General features: G+C 37.6%; 1 protein-coding gene across 1 annotated transcript; it reads left to right on the forward strand.

Annotated features, from left to right (window-relative positions):
* The first annotated feature begins 1,282 nt into the window (after nt 1–1,282).
* Nucleotides 1,283–16,313, forward strand: LOC104444672 (vacuolar sorting protein 3). Its single transcript, XM_010058407.3, has 14 exons — nt 1,283–2,605; nt 4,781–5,056; nt 5,956–6,152; nt 6,306–6,447; nt 7,239–7,511; nt 7,611–7,683; nt 10,886–10,934; nt 11,355–11,643; nt 12,050–12,105; nt 12,676–12,744; nt 12,849–12,960; nt 14,153–14,242; nt 15,224–15,394; nt 15,670–16,313. Exons 1-14 carry the CDS (start codon nt 1,286–1,288, stop codon nt 15,760–15,762), a joined length of 3,210 nt encoding a protein of 1,069 aa, XP_010056709.2. The 5' UTR covers nt 1,283–1,285; the 3' UTR covers nt 15,763–16,313.
* Nucleotides 16,314–17,106: the final 793 nt, after the last annotated feature.

The raw sequence follows: 17,106 nt of genomic DNA on the forward strand, positions 1-17,106 counted from the left end.
TTAATCATTACCATAGGAAAGGAAGAGAACAGCCTCTGGTACTCTGAATGCATGTTTTACCCCAATATACACTTTGAAAAACTAATTTTAATAAATTGCTTGTTAGGATGTCGTCAATTTGTTTTGGTTCCATATGCGATGGCTCAGGATGTTGCCATGGCTAATTCAAGTAGGGTTTGTGCATCTGTGAACTTTGGTTTTGCAGTTTATATCCGTTAGCTAAAGATAGTAATTCATCTCATCCTTAGATAAAAAAACAAGTCAGCATGATCACCCTCTTGAACACACATGCTCCTCTGCATTGTTTTGCAGCATGATGGCATAAAGAAAGACTAATCTGCAACACTATACTAGTAATCAAACCAAATTTAACTTGGACATCTCTTTAACAATGAGAAATTGGTCATCTGATTTGACATCTTGACTCTAGCCTGACTTGACTTTGGGTATCAGCAAGGTTGAACGTGTTTTTTTTAAGTATTATGCCCAATAATGCTTTTAAATACTGAGCAAATTAGGCTATAAAAATATAGAGCTTCATTCTGAAATATGCATTTTACTAAGCAAAGTTTTATTCTTTTAATGTTTAAATTTTTGTATCCCTTTATAAATTTATCTTACCCTTTAGGTGATATTCGAGAGTAGAAACATTGTGAGTTGAAATGCGTCTAATTTTAATTGTGAGTTTTGACTTCCATACTCTACAAGAAAATAAGACAAAAATTTGACAGTAAAAATTAGAGTAGAGTAGAATATGATTGATCAAAATAAAAACTAAGTCAACTCGCCTAGACACAATTTTATCATGTTCATGCCAAACTCAAAACCAATATAATTAGTGTTAGGCAAATAGGTCATGTCGAGAATTACCCACCTTAATTGATCCAAAGAACTCCTTTTCCTTTGCACTTAGTGCACACTTACTATGGTATCTGACAAGAGTAGATATTCCGTATGATGACTACTCCACACAATAATAATGGATAAAACATTACATAACCAATGGTTCTAAAATTAAGGTGTCATGCTTGCAAGCGAGACAGAATAATCAATCTGTCACAATATACCCATTATCCTATTGAAGTGCGAAATAATTTTTTTCAATTTTTTTTTTTTTTTGATGAGAAGTCATTTTTACATTCCTCTTTTCCTAAAAAATAAAAATAAAAATAAAACAGCAACATTTTCACACTTTACTTTTTTAACCGGCGTAAATACGTATTTTAAATTTCTAGCGTATAGCCGGAAACAGAGAGTATAATCGCCCGCTGGCTTTGCTGTGATAATGCAGAAAAGTCATTTCACAGAACTCCGTAGTTGTCTCTTCTGCACTCTCTCTGAATCGAAATCTCCGGCGAGCCCTCTCGCCGGCGGTTTCTCCGATCGTCCAAGCTCCTGCCATGGCGGCTCCAGCTCCGGCTTCATCTTCCTCCGCCGGGCTTTGACCTCCCCACGAGCTCTCGCCATGGCGGCGGCCGTCGTCGAGCCCTTCGCCCAGTTCGATCTCGCCGCGCACGCCCGCTCGCCGGTCCAATCCGTCGCCGTCTCCACCCTCTCCGACGCCCAGACCCTAGTCTACCTCGGGACCGAGTCCGGCGCCCTCGCGCTGCTCCAGGTCGTCGCCTCCCCCGACGCCTCGCCTCCCTCCCTCGGGGACGACGCCAGGGCTCTCCCGCCAGCAGCGGCGCCGGCGCGGCAGGCCGGCGGCGGGAGCGGGAGCGTGTCTTTCCTGCGGAGCGTCGCGGTGACTCGGGAGTCCCCGGTGGATTCGGTGCACGTGCTTGCGGAGATCGGGAAGGTGCTGGTGCTTTCGGAGGGGTCTCTGTTTCTGGTCGATTCTCTTTTGACGCAGCCTACGAAGAGAATCCCGCCTTTCAGAGGGATTTCTGCCGTCGCGAGGAGGTTCCGAGCGGGCGGCGCGACTGGGGGCTCTGATTTGGCCGATTACTCTGTTAATGCTTCGGATAATCCTAGCGCCGGCTCTCGGCTTTTGCAGAAATTCGGGAGTGGCATTCGTGCAAATGGCGTGAAAGTCAAAGAAGCGGAGCAATCAAGACAGCAGCCCGAAGGTAGCTACATTTTCGCTATTGTGATCGGTAAAAGATTAGTCATAGCTGACTTCAGTGCTATCAGTGAGTCTTTGGTTGTTTTGAGAGAGATGCAATGTGTCGAGGGTGTTAAGGCGATGGTGTGGCTGGATGATTCGATAATGGTTGGCACAGCTAGTGAATACATTTTATATTCGTGCATCACGGGGCAGAGTGGTGTAATATTTTCATTGCCAGACGGGTCTAGTTCGCCGCGGCTTAAGTTGCTGAGGAAAGAGTGGAAGGTTCTGTTACTGGTGGATAATGTTGGAGTAATTGTCGATTCGTATGGCCAGCCTGCTGGTGGGAGCCTGGTCTTCAGACGTGGTCTTGAGTCAGTAGCAGAAGTATCTTCCTACGTCATGGTTGTGAAAGATGGGAAGATGGACGTGTATCATAAAAAATCTGGGAGCTGTATTCAGACTCCTCCCTTTGCTGGGGAGGGTGTTGGGCCCTGTTTTGTTGCTGATGAGGAAAATGCGAATGGCAATCTCATTGTTGTTGCATCACCCTCTAAGGTATGAATAAATTTGATCCAATGATGCTGGACATGATTTTGGATAATAGGAACGTATTCTTGATAGATAGATTAGATAAATGTATGTCCACTTTTGAGTCATGGCTAATTATATTTGTTAATCAATTCCATTAGTATTTTTTTCTTTATGGAAGAAATCAAATGGACTGTTATGAGTGTTGGTCTGTCTCATCTGTGAAGAATGTAGCATTAACTAATTCTCTTTGATTGTTAGACAGAAGAGGCATGTGATTGAACTAATATAGAAAACCAGTTATATTGCATTGTTGTAAACTTGTAATTAAGATCTAATACTTCCCATTGGTATGGATATTGGATGTAAATGGTGGTTTGTGCTGTCTAATTTCTGTGCATCAAGTAAATTCCACCAAACGTTAATGCCTTGACTTTTTTTTTTTTTTTTTTTAAATAAATTTTAAAGAAAAAAAAAACACATAAAATTGGTAATCGAGCATTGTTTCTAACTGGACGGAATTACTCCCTGATAGCCAAATAGATGAAAGAATGTTTAACTACAGCTTCTTTGTCCTCATTATGTTTTTCTGTTAAGAGTGGATGAATAGTCTTATGCATTTCTGATTTTAGGCAAGACTAGGCATTCTAAGGGAAAGAATCTTCTAAAGGAATAAGATATTAAGTATCTGATACTGACAGAGAAGGAAGATAACCATTTCTTCATATGTTTCTTTATACCAAATATGGAGCAGAACACCTATATTTTCTGGCAGATCTTGTTTCTTGAATGTACAATGTCTCCATGAGTGTTTGTAAACCTGGACAGTGCTGCCTTTTGGAACCAGTTGGTCTGGATTTACTCGATCACCTAGACTAGTCATGAATCATTCAAACTGGTGTTGACCTGGTTCGACTAATCAATCTTTTCAACCAGTTATCAGTTTTACAGGATCTTTGACCATATGGTTGACCTTGTGAAAAGATTTAAAGAGCCCCCCCCTTTTTCTCTTGGGGGGGGGGGGTGTCTCTACTTCATGAAAGTGAAGTATGCTTGGATGTATTGTATATTCTACACTTAATTGTCCAACTTATAGACTTGGTGGTTCAGCCAGTTGAACCTGTCAACTCGTGAACCAGAGATGCCAGAGATGAGGCCTGTCCTTTGACTGGGCTGGGATTAGAGACATTGGTCTCCGTACATTCTACTGTTTTATTGAAAAAGATGATGTTTTTGTTGACATGTTAGGCTTAGCCTTAGCATGTGTCCTTCCCAATAACATTGAAAAATAGGATTAGCTTACAATCCCTAATTTGTATAAAAAAATCTCCATACAGAAACATACTTAGTAATTTCATATGGGCAACCTGCTTCTTTGGCAAAGATGTTGCGTAATGGTTATCTCACAGGAATAGAGTGGATACCGGAAAAGGACTAGTATATCCTCCTTTCCTCTTCTAATATCATTGTATAAGCTTGTCATCTACACACTTTTGAGGAGTTATCATGCTTAAACTTTGGTTCTTGGTAGCAAAATTTGTGTTGTAGACTACATTTTCTAATGGGGTGACTACAGAAAACGTTCAGTATGAACTTTAGCAATCTAGGCCTGCATCTCTAGATGAAAATATTTGCAGGCTAAATGTTTTCAGCTGAAATTTTTTTCAAGGGAAACAATTTTCTCAATAATTTTGTTGAGTATTTATTATGTGCACCAATAGAGAATTTCTTTCACAAATTTTGGATGGATGATCAGTTTATTAGTAGAATGTGGGGGTTACCAGTGGGCTGGTTCATTATAGGCTGGGGGATTTCAGAACTAAACCTGATGAATCATATTGGAAAAAAAGGTGGCTCAATGAGGCCAAAACTTGGTATTTAATCGAGATAAATGTTATGGAGAAATGCGTGATAAGAAGAGGTTCTCACATAAAAGCTACTGCCTGATGCTTGGTCAAATTAGCAGACTGCTTTGCGAAATAGTCTTAGATACTGAAAGTTGGGGCTTAGGTAGACTTCATTGCAGCTGGCGTGGTTGGGCCAATTGCTGTGCCATTGGGAAGTGGTTGGATGTAGCTACTTATTGGTGATTGTTCTTCTACAAAATGAATTTGCTTCATTTTGTCATTATCACGTTATTAATTGCATAATCTGATTGGAAGTATTTGATTAAATTTCTCCTTGGTGTTGATCATTTGTTAGGTGTTTTGTTATCGAAAGGTCCCTTCAGAAGAACAAATCAAAGACCTTTTAAGAAAGAAGAGCTTTAATGAAGCGATATCCCTGGTGGAAGAGCTTGAGTCTGAAGGTGAAATGTCCAAGGATATGCTATCCTTTGTTCATGCTCAAGTGGGTTTTCTGTTGCTTTTTGACTTGCACTTTGAGCAGGCGGTGAATCACTTTTTGCAGTCAGAGATAATGCAGCCTTCTGAAGTCTTTCCTTTCATAATGCGAGATCCCAATCGCTGGTCACTGCTGGTAGTGGGCATATACTCTTACTACCATCTTGTTGTCTCTATAGTAGTCTATTATCATTTTTGTTCAAAAAAGTGTGTAGTAACATGATGGCGAGAATCCTAGAAAAATGTGTAAGATTGCATTATGTAGTGAAATTGGAAATTGGTTACTTAGGGCATATTGAAAGTTCTGCAGAAGCAAGCTTCCTGTGGCGAACGTTTGAAAACTTATGCTGATCTTTATTCTGCATTATCCAATGCTGAATAGTCAGCACAAATGGAGGTCATTTTGTTCTTTGTGTGCCCTGGTGCTTGTGCCCGAATGCCAATTTAACACCATTTTAACAACCTTTATTTCATCTCTAGTGCAAAGATTCATTTTTTTTTTAATTATTATTATTATTATTATTACTTTATTTTTTATTTTTGAAAAAAGTCAAAGTGAGAGCTGAGAAGATGCAGGTAATGTTCTAGCTCAGTACTTTGTCCATAAGGGTATTAGAACCAGGGGCAGCACAATGGCATAGACATGCTAGGATTAGTGTCTTCATGTTTCTTTTTAAAATCCTATATATAATGGAGGGAAAAAGAAAGTGCTAGGAATATTTTGGAATGCACAAGTTTTCCTTGAGTAACATTGCCAATTTTCACTGGTTCTCAATTTACTACTCCAGTTGTATATTCATGTTAAACCGATAGAAGAGCTTGGAGTTGTTTCTTGCAAGTAATGGATGAAGTCATGTAAGAAGGTTATGCATTGTTTTATTATGAACCTGAAGAGAAAGCTACATGGTTATACTTCTGCTGAGTAGTCATGTTATCTAGTATTGTTAAGTTTGGTTTTCTATTTCGTGTATTTTATCTTATAAGCTTTCAAGTTTCCAAGAGTCTTTGGTGATACAGAGCAGACTAATGTTTTAGGTTCCCAGAAATCGATATTGGGGTTTGCATCCTCCTCCAGCACCTCTTGAAGATGTTGTTGACAATGGATTAGCAGTCATTCAAAGAGCTATATTTCTTAGAAAGGCTGGAGTTGAAACTTCGGTGGATCATAATTTCCTTCTGAGTCCTCCAAATAGAGCTGATCTATTGGAGGCAGCAATCAAGAGTATGATAAGGTGTGTCTGATTTGTGCTCTGTCTATTTGTTTTTCTCTGGATCTATTTTGTTGTTTTCTGTCTGTATTCCTACTGCCTTTCCTTTTAAGCTGCTGATTTTGATGTTAGAATGTCATCTAATTGCATCTTGAGTATAATTTCAATATAATGCAGGTATCTTGAGGTTTCTCGGAAGAAGGATTTGACCTCATCAGTGAAGGAGGGAGTGGACACACTTCTGATGTACCTTTATAGAGCCCTGAATTCCGTTGACAAAATGGAGGAGCTTGCTTCCTCTGAAAATAGTTGCGTTGTGGTACATTTCTTGATTAGCTAGGTTGAGTAATGGAAACATAAGGTTTTGCACATGATGGGAGAACACTCGTGAAAGTTCAAGTTGCATACTGTTCTTAAGTTCAATTAAGCTTCGCTTCCATCTCCATAAATTTTCAGCTTTTGCAATACAGCCCCATAAGAATTGTTGATTATCTATGGAGTTAGCAAACTTATCTCTCTCATTGAGTTTGACTATAAATTTGATGGAAAAAAAGTAGAAAATTCCATCGAGATATTACGGAGAGTGTTAATTGAGTTTTATTAAGATTATTTATGGTATTGAAAAATTACTGTAGTATCTTTGATTCTATTGATATTTGTTAAATATCAAGAATGGAAGAGCTTCTAACACATGTTTTTATTTCTTGACTGGCCTATTAGGTATCTGCAGAATTCTCATACCAAAATATTGGGACAGTTTTTATTTCTCTTGGATTTAGCAGAGAAATCTCTTCATATGTGCCTGCATTTAGATGAAGCTACTCCTGGAATCGAACTAAAAATTTATTTCTTTCAAGAATAATAACTGTATCATTAGTTGAAATCCAGTTGTCTTATGATTTGGAAAATATCCTTTTTAAGTCCTCTGGACCTGGAACCATTTTATAATCCCCACAATGTCAGTCCGTCTGGTTGTTAAAATATGATATGGTATTCTAACACATTGTAAAACAGTGTTCCATGTCTAATGTGGTGCAAATTGGAGTTGCCATTTTCTGGAGCTTGCCTGAAAGATTGACTGTATGATGTACATGTACGTGTGTGGTGCAGGAGGAATTGGAGAATTTGTTGGATGACTCAGGGCATCTTCGGACGCTTGCGTTCCTGTATGCCAGTAAAGGCATGAGCTCAAAGGCTCTAGCTATATGGCGTGTCTTGGCTAGAAATTATACATCTAGTATCCGGAGGGACTCTGCATCGGATAATGAACTTCAGAATAGGAGTTCAGATACTCTAAATGCTCGGGAGACTGCTGCTAGAGAGGCATCAAAGATTCTTGAAGAATCTTCAGATCAAAATTTAGTTCTGCAACATTTTGGATGGGTATGTGGTAATTTTTGAAATTTTGTAGAAACTTTTAAGTATATTTCTACTGTTTATTTTGCAATTGAACCACTAAAGGAGTTTGTATCCTGGCATTAGATTGCAGATATCAACCAGGTTCTTGCTGTCAAAGTCTTGACATCCGAGACAAGAGAAAAACAACTATCACCAAGTAAGTATCACACCTGAAAATCTTTTCCAGCCTCCAGCAACTAGCGTTGGCGTGTTCAATTATGTACACTGGCACTTATTGGTCCCTTTGTGCTTTACTTTTTCTCTTTCACAGGCCTTCTACAGGTGCCTTTTAAGTTTTTTCCTCCTGTTTTTTCAATAAGTTTTTTCTTTCTTTTATTTGTTTGTTGCTTATCATTGCCTCCAGCACCATTGTAATCATCATCATAGGTGTAGCCATCATTGTGATGTTTATCTTCATCATCTTCTTTGACATGGATAGGTTGGGGTCTTACTTACCTTTTCAAGTCTTAGAATTTATTAAGTCAAAAGAGTCAATGCCTGTGTTGGAGAGGCATTAATAAAAGGAACCAAATCAATGAAGTCTTAAAGCAGCAATACTTCTTTGTTTTGGGCAGGCATGATATGATGCACCAGAAAATTCTTACATTCTAGAACGTACTACTCAACGATCCCAATGCGGTCTGCCATAATCAATTTCTTCCCATGATGATACTTGGTCATCACTTGATGACCAAGTTGAAATTTCCCTTGATGGATAAAACTGAGAGGTGACCTTAGCAGGAGCTTCCTATTATCTCTTATAGGGTACTCCAATATTGCAAACTCATGTTCCACTTCTTGGCTGTCTCCGATTCAAAAAGTTGACTCTTTCCATGTTCCATTCCACTATCTCCTATTATAGATATCTTAGTAGGAGTTACCACAAGCCTTATGTGGTACAGTTGTTTTCAGTTTGAGAAAAGACTAAACGATGATCACTTTTGGTGCTATTACACTACATATGCGGTGATATTTGGTTGTTAACATGGATTACCTGATGCTTCAGAAGAGAAATGTCATGCTTTTATTCAAACAAGGAGGTTTTACAATTTGACCTGCACTTTTCTGGTCACCTCTATTAAGGTATTCTTTCGGTGCGGCAGCTTCTATGTTTGTCTTCCAAGAAGAGAGTTCTTTTGCAAAAGCTTGACTTCTCAAGTAGTTGCTTCTAGCAGGACTATGTGCATTACCCGAACTAGTTAATTGAAGCGTACTTCTAACCCACTCTGCCAGTCTCTTTGGGTGTTTTCTTAGGCAATCAGTTTCAGCTTAAAAGAGATTTATGATTAAGACAACATTGAAATTCTAATCTGCTCTGCCTCATAGCCTCCTTTGATGTTTTCTCTAGCAATTAGTCAGCAAGACAGATCTTATGATTAAGATGATATTGAAATCTAGAATTGTTTGATTCAGATTATTATTGGGCTGTTCACAGATTTAAAAGAGAAACTAAATGAACTGAACATCTGAGGCTTTGAGCTGGAGCACTTAATCAATATGGCTTGTTACATATGTTTAAATGTTATGCTGGCAGTTTGTCGTGTAGCTTAATAGACTTGAAATGGGATTTGATACTCCTAACAGAAGACGAGTAAGAAAATGATGGCTGTATCCAAGGGCTGGAACCAGTCTCAAAGTGAGTTATATATCGTTGATATGCATGCATGTGGTCTTTCCTAATTTATATTCCGGGATTCATCTTCAAGGATGCAAATAGGCATGTATTTACCATTCTTGATCTGGTCAGTGTTCTCCACAGAACTGACATACTCTTAAGTTATGTAAACTCTGGTTTTTGTCTGGCTGTAATTCGCCCTCATCTGTTTCTATTATAGTGGAACCTTAAGTCTAAAGTAGCATTCCAATCAACTGTGCTTTGTAGATTAAATTTTATACCTTACACTCAGTGTCGATGGAGTGATTAGGAGGGACCTTACAGGAAGATAAAAGATTAGAAAAAGTATGTCTCGTTTGGTAGGAGGGATTGAGCTCGACAGATTTGGAGGGATTATAGTCCAAAATTTCCTTTAATTCTTTAATATTCTCAAATCGATCCAAATCTCGAGGGATTTGGAGGGGATCGTGGGAGATGCACAATTTTTTTCTCTCTTCCATGTATGCCCTCTATTATATAAAATAAAATAAAATACCGTCATTTGAACATTGTTCCCTTTTAACGAGTAAAAGCACACATTTTATTGTTCATTTTCAATTTTTTATTTCATGTATTTCTTCTTTTAACTTGCCATGTTGTACTCCTGTATCATCTATTATGGATGATGCATCTCTAACTACTTTTGTCCAAATTGTTTAAGCATTTTAAGATCAGTCACTAGGCACTCCTCCTTTTCATTTTCTTAAGTAATTGTTTTCTTAACTTTTTTAGATCGTAAGCATAAGATGCTTTTTTGAACTTGTTTTCATTATGTGCTTTTTTTTTAGATCATGTGAAAGTAATGTGTGCTTTAATTGTTCAGAATGCATGATTTTTGTTGGTTCACTACTTTAACATTACTATTATAACTCACACCTCGTCGCAAGCAAATTAGAAGCCTTTTGTGAAGCAATTATAGATAAAAAAAAATATATGAACCATTGTAATTACTACCATAGAGAATTCTTGCTAGAACTTTCTTTGTAGTTAAGGTGAGAAGATTTGAAAATATTGCATATGGGTATAGTCAAAGCATTTTAGGTTGCTTTGCTTGTTTTATGTTATAACTATGAATGTGTGTTTTAATTTGTTGGCTGTTTGGGTTGAATGAAGTGAAGTTTTTCTGTTATTATATCTTTTTTTATGAGTAAACTGTTACATTATTTAATTTAGTAAAGCTAAATTTTATCTATTTTTCCTATGATGAAGGACAAGATAGTCATAAAGATATAGTTAGATTCCTTTCCGCTCCTCTTCTCCAACCAAATGTGAAAGAACTCAATTGCTTCATTTCCTTTCTTTTTATTCATAGGCATCCCAACAATAATCAAATCCTCTCCTTTCCTTTCTTTTTTTGTCGAGGTTATTATCCGAATCCTTTCTATTCTCTCCCAATAACTCCGTCCAAACTGCGCATTAATTTGATCAAGCCTCTGCTTGAAATCGAAGATTCTGTGGCTGGACGAAGCTCTGTTTTTCTGTGTGGACAGTTTGAGTAAGATATAGATTGGCCAATTATTTGTTATACCATGTAGCTTTACTTTTGTAGTCCTTTTTACAAGCTGAAGATGTAAAAGATAGCAGGATATGTTCTTTTGGTATTGATGTTGTTCTGGCCATTATATAATATTATTAACTGAAACGCCTAAATTGGTATGCACAGAACACTCTTTGCTTGTATTGATCATGGTATATTCTCTTGTAGGTGAAGTGCTTGCGGCAATTGATCTTAAGAAAGTTGAAATTCGCCAAAGGTATGACAGAATTTAGTCTGGTAAATTATTAATTCAAAATTGCAGTAGCAAATAGCCTTGTCTTTCAAGGACTTTTGAAATTTGGGAGTACTGGGGCAAAATTCTTACCACATTCATTCCAAAAGAAAAAAATAAATAAGAAGCAGTTGAAAATGTCAATGTCGGGACAAGAAAGTAGTTGAAGATGTCAATCTTGGGACAAGAGAGCAGTGAAAATGTCAATGAACTGGTCTCCGAGTTCTTTTAGACATGCTTTGTGTTCTGTCTTGTGGGTTATGACATTTTTAACTGTAGATTTATCAAGTATTGGAGTAATTCTGTCTTGTACTTCCAATAGCTAATTCGACTTAGCTTTTGTTTTCATAGAAACCTTTTAACTGTGTGGTTTAAGCGGTAGTTTAATGAGGATTGCTTTCTCAGGTACCTTCAGTGGTTGATTGAAGATCAAGACTCTGATGACACTCACTTCCATACAATGTATGCTATTTCACTTGCCAAATCTGCACTCGAGTCTTATGCAAGGGAAAGTATGTATGGTGAACATGGTGTGGGAAACATAGGAGAAAAGAGCACCTATGATTCAGGATCACATTCAATTTTTGAAAGCCCTGTCCGGGAAAGACTACAAATATTCTTGGAATCCTCTGACCTCTATGATCCAATGCAAGTCTTGGAATTGATTGAGAATTCAGAGTTATGGTTGGAAAAGGTTTTGCTGCCCTTTCTCTTTTCTTGTTTTTTTAGTTATTAAATTGTAAGACTTGACTGCTTATGGGGAGGATGGTGGGACGTGAATTTGGCTACTCAAATTGAAGGCTCCATGTTTCCTCCGATTCATTTCAAGTTCTGTTTACTTTTTACTTTTTGACTTAAAAGACCTGTCACTGTCTGGTGATTTGAAGCATGATTCATTTTCTTGTATGATTTTTCCTCAACTTGAGGCTATGCCACTGTTTATCTTGTTGTTCTGCATCAGGGATATAATGACAGTTACAACTTTTCTTTCTCTTAGTTATTTTTATATGGATGCATGAGTATTCTAGCTTTTTGAAGTTGAAAGATGGGTATTTTTACCTGTTGCTTCTGGCTTTTGATAATATTGTGTTGCTTGGCAGGCTATTTTATACAGAAAATTAGGGCAAGAGACAATGGTTCTACAGATATTAGCCCTGTAAGTTCCATAACATTTTCTGTAATTTAACAAATAATGTGGTCATTGTAAATTTTTCTTGGGCCCTATATCAATTTTAGAATGGCATATTGCCATAGTTTTCAGCTTTTAATATCAGTTTAGGTATCTTGGTGATGCCTACTGAATGTGGGAGGTGCTATCGCACTAACAACTACTTTGGATCATGACTTTTCGTACACTAGCATGTATGGCTTAGGCTATATTTAGGGAATGATTTGTTGGGTCAAAAGAAGGCGGCAGAACTTTCTTTTAATTATGCTTGTCGTGAAAAGAGTCAATTTGAATTTTTCTTTGTGTTTCGCTCTTGTGATGCCAATGATGGCGTGGTAATTAGACTGCTTTTACAACAAGAAGTGTTGCATGCTTGATTGTTTTTTGAACTTGATCTATGAAGTTTTAGAATGTCATGAGCAACAAAATTAGTAAAACTAATTTTGTGTGCATCCTCTATGGGTGAGCGTGTGTGCATGTGTGGGCGTGTGTTGCTTTTGTGTGCATCCACTCAGGATGATTGTTTACTAAATAGTTGTTGCATATACGAGGGTTCAGGAAGCTGGAGGACAGTGAAGCTGCTGAACAATATTGTGCAGAGATTGGCAGACCAGATGCCTATATGCAGTAGGTTCTATTCTTTTGGCCACTTTTCTTTGGATTCTGAAAGAAGAATGTACAGTAATGATTATGAAAATGTAATCTGGGTTCTGACTTTATATTTAATTCAGGTTACTTGATATGTATCTGGATCCACATGATGGTAAGGAGCCTATGTTTAAGGCAGCTGTTCGGCTTCTCCACAACCATGGTGAATCTCTTGATCCTCTACAAGTTCTTGAGGTAATGAGCCCTCCCTTGTTTCCTATATTTTCTCACATTGCTTATTTTACATTGATTTCCTTCAAATTTATTTGTTGTGGTATGGGTCATGCCATGCTCAGTGTGATGAAACCCTCAACAATTGCAGTTTGCCGATATTTAATGATTAATGTAGGTTCAAGATGCTAATGTTTAGTGTGAGGACTGTTGGAAAAAGAATCACGGTGAAGCCCCAATGTGGGAGGTTTCATATAACATTATCATCAAATGCAGTCCCCATCTGTGTTCCCAAACTGGACTGCGAAATCTCAACAGGTTGAACTGGAAATCAAAGCTGAGTTCCTCCTGGTTAGCCATCATGGTGACAACCAGAAGGTTTGACCACGGTTCAGCGGGTATAATCGTAATGCGATTGACCTGTTGAAGTGGCACCTAAATTCTGAAATTAAAAAAAATAAAAAATACTGTCATGAGTGTGGATCAGCCCAGCAATCTCACGGAATTGGACTCCACCCAACTGATTTAAACCTCATTGCAACTCTCTGATGTCATTTTTTTTTTTTTTTTCATTTGAACTTCTAAACAAACCTGAAAAGCCAAAAAACCTCAAAAGGAAATAACATAGAGCTCTGGACCTTACGTCTTCACTTCCACGCATGATGAAGATATAATATTCTCACCTAGCAGTTCAACTAGTTAAACTGGGGGTAGGCATGTGAACTGGACTACTCACTGGCTTTTGCTCTGGTCCAAGTTTGGAAACACTGGTCCTCATTAATTCCATCTAGAGTTTTTGAGACAACATATTTTTGGATTAGTAACTTTGGGAAGGTTAAATTGGGACTAATGCTGATGTTTCCCTTATATATGGTTTTATCTTGCTGCACGACACGTCTGAAGTTCTTTCAATTTGTATCTGGGGGATATAAAGGTCTGGAGATGTTGCATGGATGTGTGTTGGGCAGAGTTCTCTCTGCATTGTAATAATAAAATGATTGTCGTGGACATTGCAGAAATATATTACACCTAATTGATGCTTAAAATAGGGTAAATTATTTTGGATTTGGTTTTGGATCTGGCCATCTTTGGTAGATCTAGACACTTCTCCGAGTAGAATATCGAGATACTTCCTTGCATTCTCACTTGGATTGAATACATTTTTCTGCTTGGTTTAATTGCCTAAACTAAACATTATTTTTTTTATATGTTGCAGACATTATCTCCGGAAATGCCTCTTCAACTGGCCTCAGATACAATCTTAAGAATGTTGAGGGCCCGGCTGCATCATCATCGTCAAGGACAAGTAAGTTTTAAGAATGCCAATTTCCTGTAGTTGGCTGATGTAGGTAGGTAATGAAATGTGCTCTGTTAGATTATCCTTCTATGGGATTAAGTTGCAGGTGAACTAATCTTTCTCATGCTTCGATCTAGTTAAAAACTTCCTTCAGTTTTACTAAATTATATTTATTTTCTGTTGTATAGAAATGGTCCTAAAGTCATTTTCCCCTCTTGGTTTTAAAATTATTCTCTTCCATGTGAAGTCCTTTTCCTTGGTATAACTATTTTCTGCCCATTACCATGAATACTTCTTGCACATTTCATCCATTTCATACCCCCAGTAAACTCACTTTTCACTAAACATTTGGTCCACGTTGTGATTAAGTAGCTTAAAATTGGCTTCCATTGTGATGCAATACATAGGCCAAGATATAGCAGTTAATTACTGAGTTGGATAAACATTGGATCACAATTGAATATTTGTAAACTTTCTGAGTAGCATCAAGTTATGAGTTGACCTTCCCTACGTAAGGAACTGGAAAGAGAAGCTTCGGAGTACATATTAGAAAGTACTCAATGGCGTGATCCTCTATTATAAGGAATGTCACGAGAAACAGTTTATTTGGGACTGGGGCTTGTCTTTTCAATCCATGTAGATTGAGCATCTCTATTTGGTCATAGTTCTATGATTCAAACTGAAGTAACCTAAATGGTTTACTAACAAAATATCCCATTCTTTATTGATTTATTTTTGTTTGTTTTTTCTTTCATTTTGTCTTTGTACGTTTCTGATGTACTAGAACAATTTCTTTGCAACATCCTTTATTATCTTTTAGAAAAAGCACATTCTCCATTGATAGATAAATATGAATGTGGGAAGCATCTTTATAACCCAATTTGTTGTTTTCCATTCATTGGTTGTCTCCGAAAATGGAAATCAATTTATTTATTGCTGCCATTTTAGACCTGTTTCACCCTTGTGCTTTTGTTTGATCTTTTATGACAGATTGTACACAACTTATCTCGTGCTGTAGACCTTGATGCAAGGTTAGCGATACTGGAGGAGCGATCACGGCATGTACAGATCAATGATGAGAGTCTCTGTGATTCATGTCAGGCTCGTCTTGGGACTAAACTCTTTGCGATGTACCCAGATGACACAGTTGTCTGCTACAAGGTCAGTGATATACATTTGTTGCACATATATCCAGTCAAATAAGGGGAGAAAGACACTGCAATTGTTACAAGACGATGAGGTCTTTTATAATTTATGAACCTTTGCCCGCTGATTGTTTATATGTGGTAGATACACTCAAATTTGAAAATTATATTAAGTTTAATACATTATGGTGTTCAGTTTACAGAATTGTATTCTGGTATTTAAAAAGAAAAAAAAGAACTTTTGACACAATTCTATTAATTTAAATGGCTGAAAGTTGGTTGTTTCTGCAGTGCTTCCGACGTCAAGGTGAGTCGACTTCTGTCTCGGGACGTGACTTCAGGAGGGATGTCTTAATAAAGCCAGGGTGGCTCGTGACCAAATAATTCTAGATGTGGTATTCGAATTCTTTAAATCATTGAAGGCTCAAGAAGAGGATTATTATTCCCAGTTACTTCAGCGTTCTGGCCTAGAGTTGTATGGAGTCAGCTCGTGGATGAACTGGAAGGCAATTGTCTTCGGTGAGGAACATTGATGAACATCTGCAGTTTTGCCTTCTGCCGTGCTTGAATCAGAAGATTCTATTACCCATTGGGTAATCGCCAGAGGATAATGTAGAGGCTTCCACATCACTCGAGTTGTCACCTTCTCAAGCTGATAACAACAATTTTTAGTCTTAGTTGAGCCTGTGTCAGTTTTTCCGGCATTGTACATCTTTCTTGACAAATTTCTTGCGTAGTCCTGTTAATGTGCTCTTGAGACAGATCCGGGTCGGGAGTGTTTGTTTTCTCTGACCCCTTGAGGGGTATTAGGCTATAGATGTTGTACATGATTGATCTATACAAGAGAACGGTGAATAAGTGTAAAATTGCTTACATTCATGGATGTTGAATTACATTGGTTCCTGTTGAATCACGCTAGTTCCTGTTGAATTGAACCTCCATTTTGCAGTTTTGCAAATGGATAAAAGATCTCTCCAATGGAACGTGTCCTTTATTGATGATTTCGTTCATCAATGTTAGCTCTGTACGGACGATCATAGAGACAGGAGTGAGGATGGGTTGAATTTTTCCTCCCCACCTGACGTATAGCTTTGTTATACCTAAAGCTGATCATGGTTCGTGCAAATGTACCATAAAAATCTTTGTTTCATAAAAAAATGAATTATTTGAAAAACGTTTTCTCAAATTAATCGCTTATATTACTTAGAAAAATGAATGAAAAAAAGCACTTTTCATCATTCTCGAAAAATTCTGACATAAATTGATATTGATAATAAAAATATTTTGTATTATACAATTATTTCAAACATTATCAGTAATCATTTTTGAGAAGATGTTTTTCAAATTATTTAATTTTTTCACAGAACAAATGAAATTTTAGAGAGAACAATTAAGATAACTGGTTAATTTGGGTTATAATTACTTTGTTTAGTTGGCTCATGACAGGTTTAACTTAATGTAAGATTGGACCTTCACTGCGTGGTTGATGAACTTTGGGTTTTAGCTCTGACCGACATCCTTTCAGCAGTTGACAGAAATAGTAATTCAATGGCCAGGTGATCTCTTTGGTTCAATTTCTTGTAGTACCGTGACCAGCAGTGAAATCTACACTACTTGTGTCAAGACCAGTCGAGAGAAATGGACTTCTTCTCCAAACTACAAGATCAATTCAGTTTATTCACAAGCCAGAACGACGTGGACCCTCCACACCACAATGCCTCGTTCTTA

Source organism: Eucalyptus grandis, chromosome 5 (genome assembly GCF_016545825.1).
Source record: "Eucalyptus grandis isolate ANBG69807.140 chromosome 5, ASM1654582v1, whole genome shotgun sequence".
NCBI lineage: Eukaryota > Viridiplantae > Streptophyta > Magnoliopsida > Myrtales > Myrtaceae > Eucalyptus > Eucalyptus grandis.